Source organism: Ilyonectria robusta (assembly GCF_021365365.1).
Source record: "Ilyonectria robusta strain PMI_751 chromosome Unknown BGZ61scaffold_30, whole genome shotgun sequence".
NCBI lineage: Eukaryota > Fungi > Ascomycota > Sordariomycetes > Hypocreales > Nectriaceae > Ilyonectria > Ilyonectria robusta.
The window spans coordinates 20298-41388 of NW_025764464.1; the positions used below are offsets into that span (position 1 = coordinate 20298).

The following is a 21091-nucleotide window of genomic DNA, read 5'->3' on the forward strand; positions in this document are numbered from 1 at the left end:
GCTTGGTTTGGTTGCAGGTCCCCGAGACAAAGAGGGACCATTGGATGAATAAAGGAAGACTATGAGTCCTATATATGTCAATATATGAAAGTCCAAGTCTGAAATATTCATCTGATCATGCCAAGATTGGCAATAATAGAAAGCTCTCGGTGAGAGAATCTAGAGGCACTAATTTTTAGTTGCATTCATTTGATTCTGCTGAAAAAGCGGCGTATGTTTGGGATATTTCGGCCTTGCGTGCGCCGCCATGTTACTGGTGTCGACCTACCCTATACAATTGTGTTAGAGGCTACTGCAGCTCTGGCCTCCGTAATAATGGTAGTGCCAGTACCTCCTGACTTTGCAAGTTGGAATTTGCAGCTAAGATAACTCGCACTTCAATATCTCCTCCAAATCGTATATTCTTCATGGAAATCGACTAGATGCCTCATTCTAAGCTACAAAATGGATTGTCTTCGAACTTTTATGAAACATCCAATTGTGGGTTGTCGGGATGATGAGTGAAGTTGCAAGGTACCTATTGCGCCATAGATCTCTCGGGGAGGATAGACGTACTCACTAACACATCTTAGCAACAAGACAGATTCGTGGCGAACGATGCAGCGTACTGGGGTCGTCACGTAAGATCGCGCCAGTAGCTTCTTAACGCGTCGATCAATTACGCTAAAATTTAGGCCCCCTGACGTGTTTCTGCAATCGGGAGCCCTGTTCGACCGAATCGATCGAAAATCGATCGAATGCTTAGCGCCGTTCGATTCGATGTCGAATGAAATGTGGCATGTTCGATTCGCATATCGAATGGAGTGCGCCCATTTGATTCGATGCGAATCGAACGCCAAGAAATTCGATTCGACATTCGTAAGACTTGGCATCGAATGAATCTATCGATTCGATTCCCGTTCGTAAGATGTCCAACCCTGCACCAGCGTACTATGCAGCTCAAATACTCGATCCATATCGAAAGTGGGCATGGTTCAGGCAAGAATGGGTTCTCCAAGGCGACGAAGAAAAACAGAAGTGGTTTGACAAAGCACAATCGGCGGTGAAGCAGCTCCGGGAGACAGAGTATAAGGGAAGGTACTCTGTTGAGATGCTACCTACAGAAAGGTCTGGTCGACTTACAGTTACCTACGCATGCAATCGATTTCGCACTGGCTGCCAATTTTCAATAGTAGCCAAGGAAGAATGGAGTGGAAATTGGCTTCTTAAACATCGAACCGAAGCACGATTTTGTCAACACAATCATGAGCCCCAAGGCAAACCACAATACAAGCGACAAGACGAACCACAAGACGAACCACAAGACGAGCCTCAAGCCAAGCCACAAAACAAGCGACAAGACAAGGGGCAAGACAAGGGGCAAGATGAGCCGCAAGATGAGCCGCAAGATAAGCCAGCAAAAAGACTACCTACATGTAGCAAATGTCATATACAAGGCCATAGAAGAGGTGTAGGGTCTTGTCCGTTACGATATAGAAGTAGCCTATAAGAAAATAAAGCAGCAAGGCAGAGGGTTAGGGTTATGCTGACTAATAGGGGACCCGTGAGTGTACGGACCCGTGGCTCTATTGGGTCCCGTATGGTATGGTTTGACCTCCATACCATACCATAACTTACCGGACCATTCCGATCACTGCATCTAACATGATGCATTTCCTGACCTACGCGGACAACTTGGCCATCGGCTATTTCAAGAAACAGGGTTTTACAAAGGAGATCACGTTGGATGACTCGATTTGGAAGGGGTGTATAAAAGACTATGAGGGCGGAACTCTCATGCAGTGCTCTATGCTCCCAAGGATTCGCTACCTGGAGCTAGGCCGCATGCTCCTCAAGCAGAGAATGCGTCCATGCCAAGATACAGGCTCTTAGTAAGAGTCACGTGGTCCATCAACCTCCGAAACAGTGGGAGAACGGCGTTGTTCCCATTGATCCCCTATCCATCGACGCAATCCGGGCGTCGGGTTGGTCACTTGATATGGACGAGCTGACCAGACAATCGGGTCATGGCCCGAACTATAAGCAGCTGCTACATCTCCTAAATAACTTGCAGAACCATCAATCATCGTGGCCATTCTCGCAGCCTGTCAGCCAGGACGACGTCGCCGACTATTATGAAGTCATCAAGGAACCAATGGACCTCAGTACTATGGAGGCCAAGCTGGAAGCGGAGCAGTACATGACACCTGAAGATTTCATCAAAGACGCCCAGCTCATCTTCGGCAACTGTCGGCAATTCAATGGCGAGCATTCGCTGTATGTGAAGTGTACCAACAAGTTGGAGAAGTATATGTGGCAGCAGATACGCACGATCCCGGAATGGTCACATTTGGAGTAGTAAGATGGCCTGACTTGGTTAGCTTGAGGCAGCTCGTCATGATAACATTTGCGTGAGCAAGTCTGTCGGGGAGACTACAGAGTACCCAATCCCCGCCTCCCCTATCTGACAAGGCAGCGGCATGCAGACCTTACCATGCCCTACCACCCTTTCGCTAACCAAAAATAGCCACGCGCCATATAAAACTTAACTATTTCACTTAGTTAACGTACATGAAAAGCGAGTGCCACAGACAAGTGAATGCCACACCCAACTAGTTAACTAATTCCATAAAATAGCTACAATGCTCGGAAAACATCTCATCATCATGGAATAATTCTCTTTAAATAGTAGTGGACTTTGTGCGGCCTTTTCGGAAAAAGTGTACCCTCCACCACCGCCCTACCACTTGACCTTAGCCCCCATATTTCGATATGAATGGACATAAGTCCTGATAGATCGGTCTTCTTGTCTCCATGTTCATTCATAGCAACCGCATTATTCATGTATTAATCCGTAATCCAAACAGGTATCTTCCAAAGTGTCCCCGTACAAAGGCCAAAAGACCTGAATCAATCCAGAATATACGTCCCAAACCAGGGCAAGTAAACGTCTCTCGCCCAAGCGGTAAGCTCTCGAATACCAGCAACCACAGCATAAATGTCCAATAAGCCCTTTGTCGTCCCAAACACCCAATCCGTCCACAATTTTGTCTTGCCATCCTCATACGTTGAAAGTACCAAGTGCCATCCATTTCCCTGGACGATAACGCCCGGGATGAAGCCAAGCTTGGACAAGGCCGCAAGCTTCTCCCCTTTGAACTCTTCTTGTTCTTCATCTGTCGTTGGTGCATCCAAGCCCTGTTCTAGACGCTGGCGAAGGAGCTTTTGGCCAACGCCCCATCGAAGAAAGGCCCATTGCGCAGCGTGCCAGACACCAGTCTGCAGTTGTGCTTTTTCCCATTCAACTCCGGGCTTCTTAGTCTCGATACTCAGTACAAGGGGGCGGTGTTGGATCGTTTCAAAGTCAGTATGATTGACGGCCATAGTGGGCGTGATGTTGCTGAACTCCGTCATAGCTGCCCTCAACTCTTCGTTACGGTCGAGTGAAGCGTATACACAGATATCAATCATCTTAGTCGTAGATGAGATTGGTTTGAACTCTCGATGCGGACGGGCCGAGGTGCTACAAGTAACAAAAAGAGTTAGCATAGCTGTCGTTACATCATCAATGGTACTCACCAGCTAACGGCATTGAAGTCATCGCACTGTCCACCCAAAGGCTCCTCAAAAATGCCTTCGAGTAGACGTAGATGTACTTGACTGTTCCAACTAGCCTCTTCATGTTTGAAGTTCTCACACTCGGTGGCCTTCATGAGAACCTTTTCCACCTCCTCGATAGACGGGATCCGACCAGGTAGAGCGTCGCCTTCATCCGCAGGCTTGAAGCAATGTCTCCACCGACGATGATCCATGTTTCGAGCCTTGAGCTTCTCGGTGATTGTAGGTCTCAAGACATCCGGTAAAATGTCATGGCCTCGCCCCACCTCGCCCATGGTGTTGAACAGCGTCCTCGCGACCTCGGGCACCGTATTCTCATTAAGTGCTAGCCATTCCACACCTGTCTCGCTCAACCGCAGACTCATCATCTGCTTCTTGGGCGAAGAGGCTCCCGAGACAGAGCTCGTCTCGGAGGCCGACTGGGAAATTGAAGCTGAAGAACCTGCGACGCTGCGCATTCTGGCGCCAGCACCAGGGCGAGGTGTCGCATCGGGATCTAACAGTACGCTTGATCCCTCTAAGCGTCGCTTTTTTGGCGTCGATGTCATCTTATTTTCGTCGTCGTTAAGGGAAGCTGGAGGACTGGCGAGTTGGTAGCTTGGTGCGGTCGCGGGCTTGCGCTTTTTGCACGGCTCGTGCGATGGCAGAGGGATGTATTCGACGTGCTCGGGTAGGCTCTGAACCCAAGAGAGAACCCTGGTATTGTCACTCATGGCTTGACATGCACTTGGTTCGATTGAATTGAAGCGGTGCGGTGCGATGCGATGCCATCTTCCATGGTTGAGTTTGGCGACGTGACCTTGTTTACGTTTCGCCAGGAAAGGACAAAATCCGGTGTGTTGGCCTGACAACAGCCCCACGTTCTACGTGCACTGAAAACGGCAACCCTGTCCTGATCGGCCAGGGATGAAACGTATTAACTAGGGTCTGAAAGGTACATTAGCTTTTACATAAAATTCCTTTATATCAGACATACCTTTCATTGATTAATTATGCAGTGTGGATGCACATTGGTCGCGGCTGGGTGGGGCCGCAGCTTCCAGTGCGAGCGGAGGCCAGCTCCGACTTTCGTTCAATGTCAACCCGATAAAACCTTTCGCCGGGCAAATATCAGACCCCTGTTTACTGTTGATAGAGTAATAAATATCCTGAGATATCATACTATAAGATACTTTTAAGTTCTATAAGTTATACTTCCTGTACAATAACAATATCAACTGTAGTAGAGTTGATTTTTCGGGCCCCACTTTGCAAGGGGTAGAGTTGATTTAAACGACAGGGGTAAAGTTGATTTTCTGTCAGCCAATCATCATAGCTATGACGCGTATTATGTAAGGATCGCGACACGGTGGGGAGCCCATAGGTTCGCGGGTCCGTACACTCGCGGGGCGCGACTTTATTTGGGCACCTAGGTGTCCATGTATTGGCCGCCCAACTAACCGCGTATTAAACCGATGATCTACCGGCCGGGCCAACAACGTTACCCAATCAAATCAACGACTTTTGGCTCTTCACCTCGCCACTACGAAACCTCTTCTCTCATCGCTATGCCGAATGACCCACCATTTCACGCACCAGACTCAATCGTTTCCTGTCGCATCACCTTGAATCCTACTGCCTCTTCTCGAGCCGCACAATGGCCAGAACGAGGAAGGACGTTGACACTGGAGTCGACACGCGCACCCTGTATCGATTGCGACCCGTTCAGCCCTCACCCATCAGTCGCACAAAGCCAAGCGCGCACAATGCGTTGACCCGACGTCAACAACCTAAACCGCGAAGCCCGTCATTAGACTTTTCATCGAGTCCCGAGCGCTGCCCCGCGGGGGACGAGCCTATCTTTCCTGACGAAGACAATCCACTTCAGGAGTTTAGTTCTGCCACCAAGTCTACCATAATTGCACCCTATGCAATAATGGGAAATGAGACCATCGACTCTTCGGGTCGCGGGCTCAACGGAGCTGATCTTACCCTTCGCGAGTACGATGATCCGCCCGACCTCGAAAGAAAAACAAAGCGGACGCGTCTAGGCGAGATGGGGGGCGGAAAGGACCGCGAGCACTTGGAAGGCAGGAAATCGTCCGGGCAAAGGAACAATAGCAATTCAAAGGAGTCAAATGGCGCAGATCATACGGCCGAATTGACCGAGCCTGAGGAGCAGCGAGATGATACGGAAGAGCCGAAACACGAAGTCGAAGCAATCGTCGGTCACACCATCTACAAAAGAACCAAAGTCAAGCTCAGGGTCAAATGGGCTGGTGACTCCAAGCCCACGCTCGTCGATGAGTGTGCCTTTCAAGAAGACTGCCCAACTATGCTTTACAGCTACTGGAAATCACGTGGGACCCGCGAGAAGGCAACAGGAATAAAATTATTCCACATTTTTGGTATCTGCGATTGGAGGGTTAAAGACAAATTGGAATTCAAGGTGCACTGGGTTGGATACCCCCCTGAGCAGTCAACGTGGGAGCTTGCTTGGAGGGTGAAGGATTTCGTGGAAGAGATGCACGCAGAGTATTTGGAGACACATCCAGCTGCGAGAAGGGCTTGGGAAAAGGAGAAGTAGAGAAGGGTTGAGAAATATGCTTTGTGATGGCCATCTTATGGTTGATATGGCTTTTTTTGAGGTCAATGTGTGTATTGATGACGTGTCACTAGCTATCTAAGGCAGGCCCGGATACAGCAATCTGAGGTCTTCAGGATGCTATGTGTGTTGCTTTTCGCTTCTACCTTGGTGTTTCTTGCCCGTATGATGCTATTTATGTCTTTGCTGACCTCTCCTTTTCTCACAGATCACGCAGCCGAAGCTGAATGACGAATTTATGGTGGTTGACCGCGCCCAACGCCTTGGTCAGGCCGTCTGCGATCATCTCGTCCGACCGCACCTGTTGCAGGTTGAAATAACCCTCCTCGGTCCACTGTATGACCCATTTGAACCGGATGTCGATATGCCTCGTGCGAGCCGCATTTCTCTTGTTAAGGACCGCAAGTCAGGCGTTTTGGCTGTCTGAACAGCACACATGGTGTAGGCTGCTCGTACCCGGTTTCTCGAAGCACCTGTGCTATCTACAGCACTGGCATTCCCGCAGGCCTCAAGTTAATGAATTCTGCCTCTGTTGGCGATGTGGCTACGATGGTCAGTTTCTTCGATTTCCAAAAGTTGGGGCCGTCACCGATGAAGACGGTGTGCCCGGCTGTGGAACGACGCGTAGTCCAGTCATCGGCGAAGGAAGCGTCTGCATAGACTAGGTCGTGAATATCGTAATCCCGCCTAGGATGATCGCCAACGTGATGGTGCCACTAAGGTAGCGAAGGAGGTGCTTGAGGACCTTCTCGTGATGTCGCATGGGGCCAGAATTCGCCTCGCTGAGCTTCTGGGATGTGAATGTAATGTCAGGGTGTGTGCCCACCGAGAGATAGTTGGAGCTGCCATTCCTTTCTAGCCATGCGGTCTGGGGCATTACGGCTTTCTCCTCCTTCCAGTCTGCTGATATCTCTAGCTTCTGGGGCCACGGGGTCTTTGTTGAAATGTGCATATTGTATTGATTGAAGAAGAAGAAAACTAGCGCGCTAACCAGCGAATGCTAATTACTGGTAGGGAATTTCGCCAGTTTTATCCTGTATTCCTATGGTCTCGATTGACTAGAAAGTGGTAAGAGATACGGTTCCTTTTCTGGATTGGAGTGGCTCCATGCTTGCTTACTGACATATAAGAGAATTACAGCCGTGCCATTGCAGCGAACGGATTAGCCAGGACCCTTGAAACCAAAGCCGGGTTTCCAAACACGAAGAAGATTCGAGCTCAAAGGATCGGTCATAGAAGCACAAGCTGAGTACGATGCTAGAAGGCTCAACGCCAATGCGCTAGAATTGCAAGAGATTTGTGTGTCAGTCAAAGGTGTCGGATAGATACTAAGTCTTTCAGTGACGCTTACCTGGTCCAAGGCGTAGTCGATTTCGGACAGGTTGGTATGCGACAAAACCTGGTTTCCGAAAGGGTTGTCGCTGTCCCAGCCGTTGTGCAAGTCGTAGGAGCGCTGCATGAAAGCCACTGGATGTAGTACTCCCTGATCGTCTTCCTGGGAGAGGATACCCGAAGACACGAAATCGGATGCATCGCATTCGACAAACACTTCTTTCGCGGTGTCGAATTGTCTGAGGATTGGGGCTGAAGTGAAACTGTTTTTGAGCATATCGAATGCCTCCTGGCAAGACCGAGTCCAGCTCCGGGCACTTATCCTCGACGCAGCCCGCCGTCGAGCGACAACAGTAAGCAACGCCTCTATTGTTCCATGTAAAATGCACTTTGCTTTTTCTTTCTTCATCATCTTGCACAAAGATGCGCCATCGAGAACCTTGAGCCCATTTAAAACCAACTCAGGTCCCTGCATCATCGGCAGAGACAATTTGCCACGTTGGGGAGCAGAGCTTGCATCCCTGAGTTGCGATTGGCCAAGACGGGCACTACAATCTTTTGGGCCAGGGTTTCCGGAGGTGGGGAGTGATGCCCCCGCTAGTGGACTTGTCCCCCCCTGTAAGTGGCCACGCTACGGGAGAGCGAGACAAAAAGAACAAGACTCAAGAGAGACAGAGATCGGGATGAAGAATGGAAGGAATTTGAGACTTATTACGCAGGCACATCTCAAAAGTTCTGTCCTTCGAGAAAGCCATAGTTAAATCTCCAGCCAATAGGCTTGCGAGTTCTTAGCCGAGATACATGGATACAAGCTATCATCTTTCATTGCCTTTGCAGCCCATATACCTCATTAAAATACAGCAAACCTTACTTAACTAGCCGATCTCAAGAGAGGGAACAGGGAACAAGGCCCAAGGCCCCATCCTTCTTTCTTGCTTATCCCGCTGTCCGTCTCATCTTTTCGCCCGCCAAGCCTGTCCATTGCTCGTCTGTCTGTTGCTTCTGGTCCCTTTCTGCGTGCTTTCGGAGTAGTTTAGCAGCTCAACTGAAAAAGTACCGTAGAAACTCAGTTATCTCGCCCAAGTAGCGGCCCCCATAAAAACATGGGGCGACCAATGAAATCGGTTACTTATGGACATTTCTGCACATTTTTGCGGTTAACAGTGGAAATATGGAGATAAAGTGGAGGCGCTACTTGGGAGAGTTAACCGAGTTGATACGGTACGTACTTTGAAGGTACCTACAGATTCGGTGGTGCCTCTTCTCCATTCCTTCCTTGACTGGTGCCGCATCTTGTCTCGCTTCTTTGCTTCCTCTTGGCTCTTTCTCCTACTCTACTTCACTCCCCCTCAACTTCAAACTTCCCACCACCTCTTCACTCTTCCCCCTTCACCTTTCCTTCTTCCCCTTATTGTTTACTTTGACTCTTTCTCTTTGTTCCCTTGTTCTCTCTCCCAAGGCCGATCGAGTCGAGTCTTGGATGACCAACTGAGAGAGGAACGAGACCTCGAGCAAGAACATTAGACCTACGCAAGGTGAACAGGAAACGGAGGACTGACCAAGACAGCTAGGCAGTCAACTCCCTACGAGAGAACTGCACAGACACCAGCATTTTCTCTCTCTTCACGACGACGACGATTTCATACCTCGAATCGACGACGACAACGAGGATTTGATCCTCTCAGCCACAACCATGCCTCCCTCCCTGAGCACTCATCCCTCATTCACCCGTCCTCGGACTAGCTACCGCGATGGCAGGCCCAGCACCCGCGACCAGGGCGCTGACCAGAACCTCTTGATTCCCAGCGGGACATCTTCGGTGCACTCGCGCATCACTCAGCCCATTCCTTCCACCCTCAACCTCAAGCCTCAGCAGCGCACCCCCAAGACTCTTACTCATGCCTACATAGTCTGCGGTGTTGGCCGTGAACCCTCCCAATGGGTCAAGGCTCCTCCCCCAGCTCAGGGCAAGATCGGCCACATGAAGGGTGCCGTCGGCCAGTTCTGGCTTCCAGAGATCTTGGGCAGCAGCCCGCGTCTTGAGCAAGACAATGAAATTGCCCGTGCTCTTCATGCCGCCATGGGGGTTCGTACTACTCAGTCCTCCTTCAAGAAACAGCTTTGCTAACCAGAGGCTATCCTGTCCTGCTTCCCCCACGATGTCGAGATCTGCACTGGCCGAAGCCAGCCTCACTGCGTTCACCACGCCTTCGTTCTTCAGCAAGAATCTTCTCACACTCTCTACGGCATTTGCCTCCGTGTGTGGTCGCGAGGGGACGAGAAGAGGGCAGAGACCATACGTGACTTTCGCAAGAGGACCGAGAACGACTACTACGACAACCCCGATGAGACCTACTGGATCCCTTACTGCCTGTCCTTCCTCTCGCGATATCCTCTGTACAACCTCCTTGGTGACTATCTCCGAGGAATGTGGATTCACTGGAACAAGACCACCAACTTATTCCACGCCGAGGAGGTCTCCCGCATCCTCAGCTTCCCTGCTCCCCGTCTCAACGACCTGGTCCGCATCGACATGAAAGACTACGCTCTCTGCTACCAATTCCCCTCCTTCCCGACAGGCTTCTAGAACTTCGCCATGTGGCCCCTCTTCAACTGTCTGTCGATTCCCAACATTGTCGGTGTCATCGAGGCTGCCATCTCTCCCACCCGCCGTACGTAGAGCTGTGAGAATTTACTTGTGCTTTCAAATCTGCTCTATTCGCCGCCGACATTTAATTACCAACCATTCCCCTACCCTCCACTGTAGAAAGGAGTAGGTCCAGGGCCGCCTGGTCTTTGCTTTGACATCATCGTCAAGCTTCCGGGCCTCCTCTGCTCCGTAACACTCCGACCATTCCTCTTCTTCCATATCTTCTCGTTCTTCTTCCCGCTCCTCCCATACGCTATTATAGCTATCATACCCTTCCAACCAGTAGACGTACTCAAAAGCTTGTCCATCTTCCATCCTGGTACCAGTACCTTGCCTGAAAATATCTCGCCCACTAGCATCTAGAGTAGGGCGATCAAAGTACCGAAACTGGTTGTGCTGGAAAGGCTGAGCTGCAGCTTTCGGATTCGCGCACCTATGGGGGTCGCCAGCAAGAGCAGCCTCGACAATTTCGCTCGGAGTATCAACCCGAGGCGATGCACCCATATTACACACTTTCAGATTGGTCATAGACTTTGTCCAATGAGAAAGCAGTGTGTGCCATCTAAGGGACGCTCTGAGGGGCTCGTCGTCGGAGCTTATGTCTGCCCGCAGTGTGCCTCTTAAAGGATACCCCTGATCAAACTTCATATAGCGAACAGCTTCGAATAGAATAGCACACCCATCGAGGTAAAACTTTTCAATACCCAAGGACCCGAACCAGTCAATCTGCCATTCGTGACTAAAAACGAAGTTTCCCAAGGCTAGGACCTTCAAACTGGGCATTCCACCGCCTGCTCCAATAAGACGAAAGTCCATCGTCGGATACCATCCCCACTGTTCGTGAGAGTAAAGGGATAGTACTTGAAGATGTGCAGCGCCTTGGGACGAAGCCAGGTCGAGGGGAGAATCTTGAACATGACATATTTCTCAGCATACTCCGTGGTGCGCTCCCGATCCATACCGTTTGTATGAATCGCTATGTAGAGTCGAAGATCAACAAGGCTTGGTGAGCTCAGCACTGTTTTAAACGCCTTTGATTTGGTGAGTCGTCGGTCGTTGAAGTCTTCCAGGTTGGAGACTGCGAGAGACTTGAGCGGGATAGGAGACTTGGGAGCATCGGTTGGGACCTTTCCCATCTGGTAATTGAAGAAGGCTGGGAATTTGGTCTTTTCGTCGGTTTTTCGTTGCTCATCTTCCGACCAAGTACCTGCGAGAGAAAAGAAGACCGTACTGAGGATTCTGTAACGAAACAGAGGTGTCTCCTCTATATCTGGGTGATCGCCGCAGTCGTAGGCGAACCGCAAGTGCAGGGTATCAACGTTCCGGAACAAAGATATAAACGGCAACGCGTCAAAAAAGGCCGAAAGAACCTCGTACTGGCGGGTCTGTCGATACTCGAAATCCGGACCGACCCAGGTGTCACAGGTGATCTCTCGAACCAGAGCTCGAAGCTGTTCTGACTCGGCAATGCACATGAAACGCTCAGGTTCGTCTCCATAAGCTCGGAATCGGAGACTGTGGAACGCGTGAGGTGTAGCGACGGAAGAAAACTTGCGATTCACACGTCGCAAGCGTAGGAGTGCAGATTTCGGCAACAAAGAGGCAATCCCGTGAAGTAGTTCGTCTGGAAGGGATGTGAGAAATGGCCGCAAGTGACTTGAGACATTTGGCGAAGATATGAGCACTCAAGGTGAGGCAAGCTTTGGAGGAGACTTGCTTGGATGTTTTTGCAACGAGATGATGTCTTGGCTGAGTTGGTTGCTGGTCCGAAGGCGATGAAGAGAACCAACATTTCACACTTGAGTGATTACGTAAAGCAACAGCTTGCCAGAGAGTGTGTGGGGCATGCATCCCTCTCTTGAAATAGGAGACGGTGATGAGTCTGGCTGTTTCATCTGTGGGGATCACAGATGCCGCTAGTTGCCTGGTAATTTATGTGTAAATCTGGACAGCAGCCTGAAACGCCCATCAACAGACACACAGATCTCTGTGAGATGACTGTTGCCCGGTTAAGCGCCACGGAAATGTCGATGTAAGCTTGGCGTTTCAGACACATGATTCTTCGATATCGCTCAGCCTTACAGCCGCGCCTATTACGGGTGAGATTGGCCCTGTACTGCATGGTGGAGCTTTGTTCGGCCATTTGAATGTGTCATAAAAGACATAGCAAGGCCAGGTTACACCCTCTCAGCGGGGCGAGCATGGCGCAGCATCTCCAGGCGGACCGGGGTTGAGCACTCACAGAATTACCCTGAGAATACGAGAAGCAAGCAGCAATATCGCCATTGTTCAAGTGACCCTCGCCTTAACCGTTATAGTGCACTGGCATGAAGTCATCTTGCTGCACAAGGTGGTGAGGATGTGGCTGATTAATCAACGGAATGTAATCGTCGCAATCGTTGATACCAAAAGGATAGTGCGACTCTATTCGGATCAGCTTATTGAATCTTCACGACGGATGGGTATTCCTTACCTAAAGAGAAGGGCGTGGACTAGGTTAACCCAACGAGTTATGCAAAGCAGAACCATAATTGAACACTATTCAGATTAGCGATGCTTGTTGAAAATGATATGTGTATTATAATCAGGTGAGGTGACTGGACTAACTGTTGCGATTCAATTCCCATGAGATCGTTGAAAAGGGTGGGCGCTCAAAACAAGGGCTGCACCCGAGTGGCCTCTGCCGGGGAGTGAGAAGGTCTGTAGGTTAAATTCTAGTTTATTGAGGTGCAAATGGAATTGAGCTTCAAGCGGTCGGATGCTTCGAAGGAAAGCAGCGGCTCCAGAGGAAAGTTTCGCCCAGATGTCGTCGTGGCCGCCAAGTTCAACTAAGCGAGTGAGATAATCAATATCTCTAGTGCTAATTATTAGTCCGCGTCATAAGTATACTTCAATTGTTACTTGCCGACCAATAGTTCGCATCCTGTCTGACCTTTTCAATCCCTGGATAGCTTCCAAATAGCGTATAGTGGCTTGTTTCTCAAACTTGGAGGAAGAGTCCAAGCTGTACATCTCGCAGCTTTAAACTGGGCAAGGGCGCAAGAAGGGGCTCGAAAATTGTGTCATTGGTTATCAGCGACGAACATGGAAACTGTTTTGGCAGAGGTGCAGTTATTGAAGATTGAGGTTAGACGGGGTACTACAGATAGCAAAGCTGGAACCGAGTGAAGGTCGTGCCAGATTGGACAAGAAGCTCGTTGTCACTCGGCAAATCAATATGGTGTAGAAAGGGCCCAATAGTAGAAACCTTGGTCACATCCGGTTGTTCACTATATAATCAGCCTGAGCATACGGACGGTTGTTAGCAAGACAAGAACATACCAGTAAAGATATAGTAAGGTCAGAACGATAAGAGAGATTTCTGAATCCCATTCCCGCTCTTTGAAGTCCTCTTTCAATACTTGCCATACAGACGCAAGCTGATGATCGCCATGGAATCCATTATGTGTATGGGGGTTTTTTTTTTTTTTTTGCATCGCTCAACATCGTAAGATAGATCAAAGCATTACAATAGGAATATCCGTTATATCACAGTTGACACCATTAAGAACATGTAATAAAAATATATATCCTTACTAGAGATATATAAATTGGTCCCTGCTGTAATCTGAACATATAAGGTAAGCGCAAATAGAAAATTTAACCACGCTAAACACTAACACTAATCGTCTTGTCATGTTAGATTGAGCTCGTTAACTCTAAGTCGTGCTGGAATTTGCATAATATTTGGTTCGTAAAGCAGAGTGTTTTTATAGTGCGGCTTAGAGAGAAAAAGACCATTCTTTACATAACTGAAGACAGACGACGTAAGCCAGCTAGTACAGTTGGTGGTGTAGGATGACGAGTCTGATGAAGATGTAACATTCTTGGAAAATATACAGCGTATGTCACGAAAGACCTGTTACTTAAGCGCCCATCAATATTCATACACCGACAGCAGCAGTCGACTAGCATATTATACATGAGTGTGAAGACTATGCTAACCCTCTAGCTTCAAGTTGAGACTCAAAGAGACTCTGAGGCTTTACTGTTTTGTCCTGTTTTTTATAAGTCCCGTTGCCTGTTTGGTCGTTGCAGCCAATACACCAGTTGATCCCCAGAGGTGCGGACTCGAAGGAAGTCTGTCCCCTCAGATTCCACCCAGCCCCACCGTTTATTGACCAACCATGCCCAGTACCTTTGGTGCCGCGGTTCACGAAGAGTACTGGCACTGAAGTATCCTCCACTAAAAGTCCATGCGCCCATCTCTGATGTGGGTAGATCGATTGGACCGTCGACTGCGTGACATGGCGGAGGACGGCGTTGGGCCCTGGCGTCAGCGAGCCCGTCATGACAGAGAATACTTCAGCTGTCTTGAGCCCGTATTGTCCACAGTCTTTCACAAGAATCCGGGAGCCTTTGATCCAGATGTCGGAAGGGATTGCAACCCCAGTGGTGGCTGCGTCTCGGTACATGGCTACATCTTGAATCGTTATCCGGCTAGCATCGCATTCAACATCGACGAACTGGTTGAATCCTTTCAGCGTCAGATTACGTGCCCAGCTGTCGACCGTCCAGGGTGAGAAACTGACTGCGGCGCCATTGCACGCCGAGTCTCCAACAGGGCTTCCTGAACAGGATGTTGTGAGATAAATAGAAAGCTGCTCGATTCCAATTTCCGAGTTGAGAGTTGGCGCAGTGTATGCCATGATATTTGGCTCCATGTAGGTCGCATCCAGACTGTCTGTGAGAGGAAACAGTAGGGTGATCTTGGTGCCATCAATAGACGAGATGGTGTTGGGCTGCTGGATCACTTTGCCGACCTGCGTGCACTGGTCAGCTCATACAACATAGAATGGAGGGATATGAGGCACATACCTCTATCCAAGTTTGTTTGACACCATCTCGAACCAAGTCACTCATTCCGTTGTAGCGGACCCAATTCGCCGTCACTGCTCTCTGCACGTAGACTGACTGACCAACTTTAAAGCCCGCAGCGTCATTGACATTTAGCACTGATGTACCTATTGGGACATAGGAATCGGTTATCTTGGCCGTGACAAGCTGCTTAGCAGTTTTCCCACCACTTCCCAGCGTAATTACCGGGTCAACTGGTTGCTGCGTTGAAATGAGCTTCGTGTCTGCTGGGCTGGACCCTCGGAGCGTCACACCACTGGGTATTAACAATCCAGCGGAGATCGTAAAATTGCCTTTTCCTAGGGCAACTACACCACCCCCTGCAGACGCAGTCTGGTTGAGAGCCCGTTGAATTCGCTGGGTTTGGTCGCCTTTGGCGGGAGCAAGCGTAGCCGTTGCTGTGCTCGTGACGTCGGGAAGCGATTGATTCGACGCGTGATAGCCGCTGAAGCTAAAGTCTGGTAGTCGATCTCCTTTAGACGTGGTGATCTTGTGCCACTTGATGGTTGAATTCGAGGAGGTATCTTGACTCAGCACGGGGCCTAAGATAACGGCAAGGCAGACTATGATGATGAAAAGCATGGCGAGAAGCTTGACGTAAAGAGGTCTGTCCCGGAGCAACATAGTGACAGACTTGCGACTTGCGCGTACACGTTACTGATGGTAGATGATGATGGATCGGGGAGGACGACATATGAGGTCACAGGTTGACTGAAGCCACGCTTACATATGCTAGAAAGCGCAAGAATGGGAAGCACAGTGTGTCGTTCGGATACGTTGTGCCGTCAATTGAGCCAGGGAGTAATCTTTTTGACCGCGACCGGGACCGCGACGAGAACACCAATTAGCTCACTCTGGGCACTCTCCACTTCAAATTCATGACGAGGGCTTCATGATCTGGGAGAAGGTCGCAATCAGAACTAGCGTCAATGCCGCATCTCTAGCCCTGATTGACAATTCCGATCACTAATGTGCAATCCAAGGTTATGGATCTGTGACGATCTGTGACAGGCCATGTTCGCCACTTCTCGAGTACCCTTTCTTTTGAACGAATTTGGGCAGATACCTGTGCCATTTGTGCCAAGGGAGACAGTTCTTTGTCATTTTACTTGCCAGAGTCTATCCTAGAGCATGTGTAGAACAGTCGGCCACAGGGACTATCCTTAACTTGTATAATCCTCCGGGTCGAGGGCAGCCTGGTCGCAAATCTAGTGCCTCTAGATCAACTTTATTATACCTGAATCAGTCTATTACGTTGCTGGCCTTTCCACGTTCGTAACGGTTCTGGGTGCTTTTGCCGGCGATGCCCAACTGCCCGAACCCACATTCCCCAGCAGAAGGCGGAATAAGCTATTGACGGCCATTCTTAGTGGAGGAATTGAGAACGACAAACGGTTTAATACTAGCCTCGGTGGCATTCCCATTCCGGCTAGTTGGATGTCTGGCATGCTGCAAGGTCCTAGCGTGGTGACGATGTGCGCTATTGAGCCACAGAATTGCAGCTCTGGTAAGCTAAAAGTGACTTTCACAACCACTGCTCTTTACGGGCAGTAAACGCGTCATGCACGTTTGCTAGTAATGTGACTTAGATTAATAAGCTGTCTTGGCAGGGGACTGAAAAGAAAGAATGCGGCGTCTGCGGCAAACTGAGTTTGCCGAAAGAATCGCGCGGCCGTCGCATTGAGTTTCTGGGTTTCTGATGGTTGTGATGCAAGGGCGGAAAACTCGGAGAGACCGATCAGTCATATAGTTAACATTTCTGTGTCAAACAAAGGCAATTGTAAATTACATTCCACTGAGCTTGAAATTGTTTAGATGCTTGGAATAAATCTGATCAAAATAGCTACCTCAGTTTTTCATTAAAATCTATCCGCTACTTTAAGCATACTAATGCCACTGATCGATCTCCTTTCGCAGCAGTTCAATGATCTTCGGCGACGGCAGGATCAGCTCAAGATCTTGTTTATGGCCCCTTGAGCTGATTCGGAAATCCCAGAAGTGATGGTCGTTCTAGGGATGGGCATCAACTAGCAATGGGTGATTGTGAACTTGACTAACCTAGCTCTTACTACCGGCCTGCTTTTGAGAGTCGCAATGACCACAGACTGTTCGAGACTCTGTTGTGTTCTTACAGAGTGTCCGGCTGATTGTCAGCTGGCATCGGCGGCATAGCCGTGGGAAAGTATTCATTACACAGCTGCGTCATCGTGTTGGCATTTTCATCCCTCACTCATTGCCCACTCTTGGCGAATTCGTTCTTTACTTTTTAATTATTGTCTTGACGCAGAGTTTCTACGTCATGTCGACACATCACCGACTCCCTGGCCTCCTCATCATTCCCAGAGCCTGTTGTTATGGGTAAATGGCGTTCTCCATTCTCCGCCGCTGAGAGATCTGCAGATTCTTGACCACTCTCCTCGGAAGGAGGATCGGCAGCTGGGACCGCCGTGGATGCCGTCACTCCTGACATGCCCCACGCTGTAGATGTTAGCACCTTGTGCGAGTGTACTCTTCAGAGGCAACCTACCTTGACTCCCTAGATTTGCCGCAACTTTGCTAAAGATAATTGTTGACATGAATGGCGAGATCATTTTGTTGACAAGAAATCCTATTATAAGCTTGTGCGCTCGTTTTCTTAATTCGGCCTCGATGACGATGGAACAAAAGAACCAAAGGGTTGGGAGTTGGCCGATTATGAGCATCGGAACCAACTGCAAGATGGTAACATGCGATGAAGTAAGTGACCATATGAATAGTGCCGTGTTGAGAACTCGGTAGTAGACCATGCTGAGTCGCATGACCTCGATGCTGGAGGCGATGCGAGTTATGAGAATCATCTTTTTCCCGGCCGTATAGAAGTAATTATTAAAATATGCATTCGAACCCCATCTTCGCCGCTGGCTGAGATAGTGCTGAATCGATTGAGGCGCGACGGTCTCGCTGACGGCGTCAGGTTCGAACAGAGTGCGTAGGTGCTTGCCCTGAGAGAGCATAGAATATGTGAGCCGTCTATCAGTTCCCTAGAATAATTTGTCAGCGTCACTTAGTCGCTTAACTTGTGCGGTGTTACTATCTCACCAGATACTGCACTTGGTGTGGAAGCACGAGGTGCTCGGTGACTGGTTCGGCATACTTTTCTATTGCTCCTGCCATCTCTTCCCGGACTGCAATCATCGTAATACAGCCGGGGAGGCAGGTTACTTTTCCCACCATGCCTTCCGCTCGTCTTCGAACATACTGTCCATAAGTATACTGCGCCGAGTAAGTATGGTGCCCGGGAATCCGGTAGAGGTTACAGACCTGAAATTGCTGGTAGAGATTCCAAAACGACCATTCGTATCCAGGTTCCAACTCTACAAGAACTAAGCCACAAGCTGCGATGGCGTGCTTGTCTCGTGCGATAGCATTGGCCAATCTGGCTATGGCACCCTTGTGGATGGTTGAGTCCGCATCCGTGCAGAAGACCATGTCGAACCCGTTGAAGTTGGGCCCTTCGGTGAGGATCGGAAGAATCTCCTGCCACATCTCTTCTCTTAGAAGCTGGGTGTAAAGTGGTGAGCTTTTGCGAGGGTGGTTAAAGAGATCGTGACAGAGGATGAGAGAGTCCTTTTTACCGGCATTCTGCACCTTTTCGATAACAATGACCGGAACATCTTCCATAAAGCCAACCGTGATGCGAAGAATGCCTCTCTTCCACTTCAAGCTGATATAAGGGCGTTCAAACTCGCGCACCACCCTCGTCATGTGTGATCGTACATCTCTCGGGTTTCCGTCAAGAACTATCACCATGACTTGGCGATGGGGTTCAACGTCGTTGTCTCGGAGAGAGTAGACTGTCTTCACAATCTGCTCTTCACTCTCAGAGTAGGCCGGTATGAGAGAGAGTATCCAGCGCTGGGAAACAGGCTCCAGATGCCGGACCTGACGGCGTAGGCCATTAAAAATCATGCCCAGCATGGACACAAGAGCCGAAAGGAAGTCCTTGCTTTTGAAAAGTAGAACCACAATCAAGTTGAGTTTCGACTCTTTGGCAAAAATCGTAATTACCGCCATGACGATGTTCAAAATGACGATCAGGATCATGAATATGATGCGCTGCTTTCGAAGGTTCGCATTGGTAAGTATTCGTGCCGGGTTGATCGGGTCTTCGACGGCAGGGTATTGACATGATTCAACAGTGTCTCCCCGGCCCCAAATCTGAGGAAGAATCTCCTGTGCCGGGTTTGATGTGGTGCAGAGGTTGTCATGGTCTTTCTCCAGAGCCTCGAGGTCTTGGTTTTTGATACTGACTTGCACAGGAGTCGTATCTAATGGTTCGAACTTAGTGCCGCATTTTGTGTTCTCCATATCGACGACTTTGGCTTTCAGGGTGCCATCGCCCAGGACCTGGTCTGACTCGCTTTGTCGAAGGTGATTATTGCTGAGCTGGTTCATCTCTGCTGTCTGGTCATTGAGCTGGGACACGCCGTTGAAAAAGAAGACAAAATTGAGGAAAACAACAGCGGCAACGCTACATCCAACAATGAGGCGACGGTGAAGGCTTGTATCATGGCCCTCATCTCAAAGCCGCATTCAGTCAACTACAGATTCTGTCCGTCCACAGCCAGTGTCTTGGCAACAGGAAGATTCCATATCCGCGTCAGCGTGCTACCAGGTTTGCCACCAGCCGGTTACGGCTCGATCCAGGGTTCAAATCCACGACACTCCACGACACATTTGTGAATATGGCGTGGATATGGATGCTGACTAATAATTTCGGTGTGTGGAATGGGTGGACATGGATCCATATTGTGGAATTTGTGGAATGGAAACCTACTTCGTCCAACAATGGTAATTAGTGGGTCGTATCCGTCCCTCGGTGACGTCAAATGTTTTTGTCATTGGTCCATTAGAATCCGCTGTTGCTTGACGCAAAGGCAACACACCCACCGACGTTCCTGCTTCTTGGTATGCTGGATATCGTAGCCGAACCGATATACCTATAGACGCGCTTTGCCGTCTCTCTCCGTCAAGATCCAGCTTTTGTAGAGCTGAAAGAGCCGTTGATTGTCTTCTTCTGTTCGTTCTGGAACGGATGTGGTTGACTTGGTAGGATGGGGAGTGGCCATTTCGATTTGGGGTAGTAACGCGAGTAACAGTGAAGCCCCCAGAATGGACTCGTTGTGTACGGAGGAAAACGGGGTGGCAAATCGATGTTGTGTCGTTGTGGGTGATAGAAAGTACTTAGGATATGCGTGATTTCACAAGGAGATCCAGGTATTTTCGAACCCCACCTAAAATTTTCCACGATTTCCACATGTGGAACATGTGGAAGGGGCTCCGTGGCGTGGATATGGAAATGCTGAAGCCCACGTGGAATGGAATGGAATGGATATGGATCCACATTATGGATCCATATGTGGATTTCGTGGTATGGATTTGAACCCTGGTTCGATCTGTATGAAAGTACACTGAACTCTCCATCAGACGTTGCCAGAGTATGAACTAGGCAGCTCGTGGCGACCCAAGTTGAATGGAATGCAATACATTCCACAAGATACAGGCCGTTCACGACTGATGAAGATGATGCTAAATGATCGATCATAAGAACTGGATCTAGTTTGCCGGTCCTGGACAATTGACTGCCACCTTAGAGTTGAGGAAAGGTGGATGCAATGACATGCCGTTAGGCCCGTTACAGACTGTGTGCCGGAAGCCAAGCCATGTCTGGGAGGGAGCTCGACCCAAACAGAGGCGCTTAATCTAAGTTTACAATCCAATGCATACCACGTAGACGGAAGATCCACCGCTTGTCACTTTAGCCTCGCTTAGGGCTGGACGCACCTGAATGCAGCATCGTGGTGCTCGATGGATGCGATTTACATCAGCAATATGGCATCCAAATCTGGATGTGCTGCCATGATGTCATGGCGTAAGCTAACGCAGGAGGGCTAGAAACATTTGTTTCTCAAGACATCAAGCGGAACGTGCTCGTAATGAGCGGTTTATTCGCTGAGATTTGAGACGAACAGGAGGCTTAACGTTGGCAAACG

At 49.4% G+C, this 21091-nt stretch overlaps 7 protein-coding genes across 7 annotated transcripts; 3 read left to right on the top strand and 4 right to left on the bottom strand.

Moving 5' to 3' along the window:
- Positions 1–1644: 1644 nt before the first annotated feature.
- BGZ61DRAFT_561210 (Bromodomain-containing protein) lies at positions 1645–2338 on the top strand (the record flags this gene model as incomplete). The annotated part of the gene is made up of 2 exons (XM_046255806.1): positions 1645–1781; positions 1840–2338. The coding sequence occupies 2 exons, from the start codon at positions 1645–1647 to the stop codon at positions 2336–2338; spliced, it is 636 nt and encodes a 211-aa protein (XP_046097223.1).
- Positions 2339–2889: 551 nt separating this feature from the next.
- On the bottom strand, positions 2890–4310 carry BGZ61DRAFT_366486 (uncharacterized protein; the record flags this gene model as incomplete). The annotated part of the gene is made up of 2 exons (XM_046241688.1): positions 2890–3502; positions 3559–4310. The coding sequence occupies 2 exons, from the start codon at positions 4308–4310 to the stop codon at positions 2890–2892; spliced, it is 1365 nt and encodes a 454-aa protein (XP_046097224.1).
- Positions 4311–5233: 923 nt separating this feature from the next.
- Positions 5234–6163, top strand: BGZ61DRAFT_538659 (uncharacterized protein; the record flags this gene model as incomplete). The annotated part of the gene is made up of 1 exon (XM_046254681.1): positions 5234–6163. The coding sequence occupies one exon, from the start codon at positions 5234–5236 to the stop codon at positions 6161–6163; it is 930 nt and encodes a 309-aa protein (XP_046097225.1).
- Positions 6164–6383: 220 nt separating this feature from the next.
- BGZ61DRAFT_366635 (uncharacterized protein) lies at positions 6384–6557 on the bottom strand (the record flags this gene model as incomplete). Its single annotated transcript, XM_046241704.1, has 1 exon — positions 6384–6557. A coding segment is annotated over one exon (174 nt), but the record flags the coding sequence as incomplete, so codon positions are not given.
- A 2649-nt stretch (positions 6558–9206) lies between these two features.
- On the top strand, positions 9207–10100 carry BGZ61DRAFT_538661 (uncharacterized protein; the record flags this gene model as incomplete). The annotated part of the gene is made up of 2 exons (XM_046254682.1): positions 9207–9599; positions 9648–10100. 2 exons carry the CDS (start codon positions 9207–9209, stop codon positions 10098–10100), a joined length of 846 nt encoding a protein of 281 aa, XP_046097227.1.
- Positions 10101–14137: 4037 nt separating this feature from the next.
- On the bottom strand, positions 14138–15641 carry BGZ61DRAFT_366680 (uncharacterized protein; the record flags this gene model as incomplete). Its single annotated transcript, XM_046241709.1, has 2 exons — positions 14138–14965; positions 15021–15641. 2 exons carry the CDS (start codon positions 15639–15641, stop codon positions 14138–14140), a joined length of 1449 nt encoding a protein of 482 aa, XP_046097228.1.
- A 1588-nt stretch (positions 15642–17229) lies between these two features.
- BGZ61DRAFT_561244 (ESV-1-84) lies at positions 17230–19493 on the bottom strand (the record flags this gene model as incomplete). Its single annotated transcript, XM_046255807.1, has 3 exons — positions 17230–17537; positions 17587–18079; positions 18138–19493. The coding sequence occupies 3 exons, from the start codon at positions 19491–19493 to the stop codon at positions 17326–17328; spliced, it is 2061 nt and encodes a 686-aa protein (XP_046097229.1). The 3' UTR covers positions 17230–17325.
- Positions 19494–21091: the final 1598 nt, after the last annotated feature.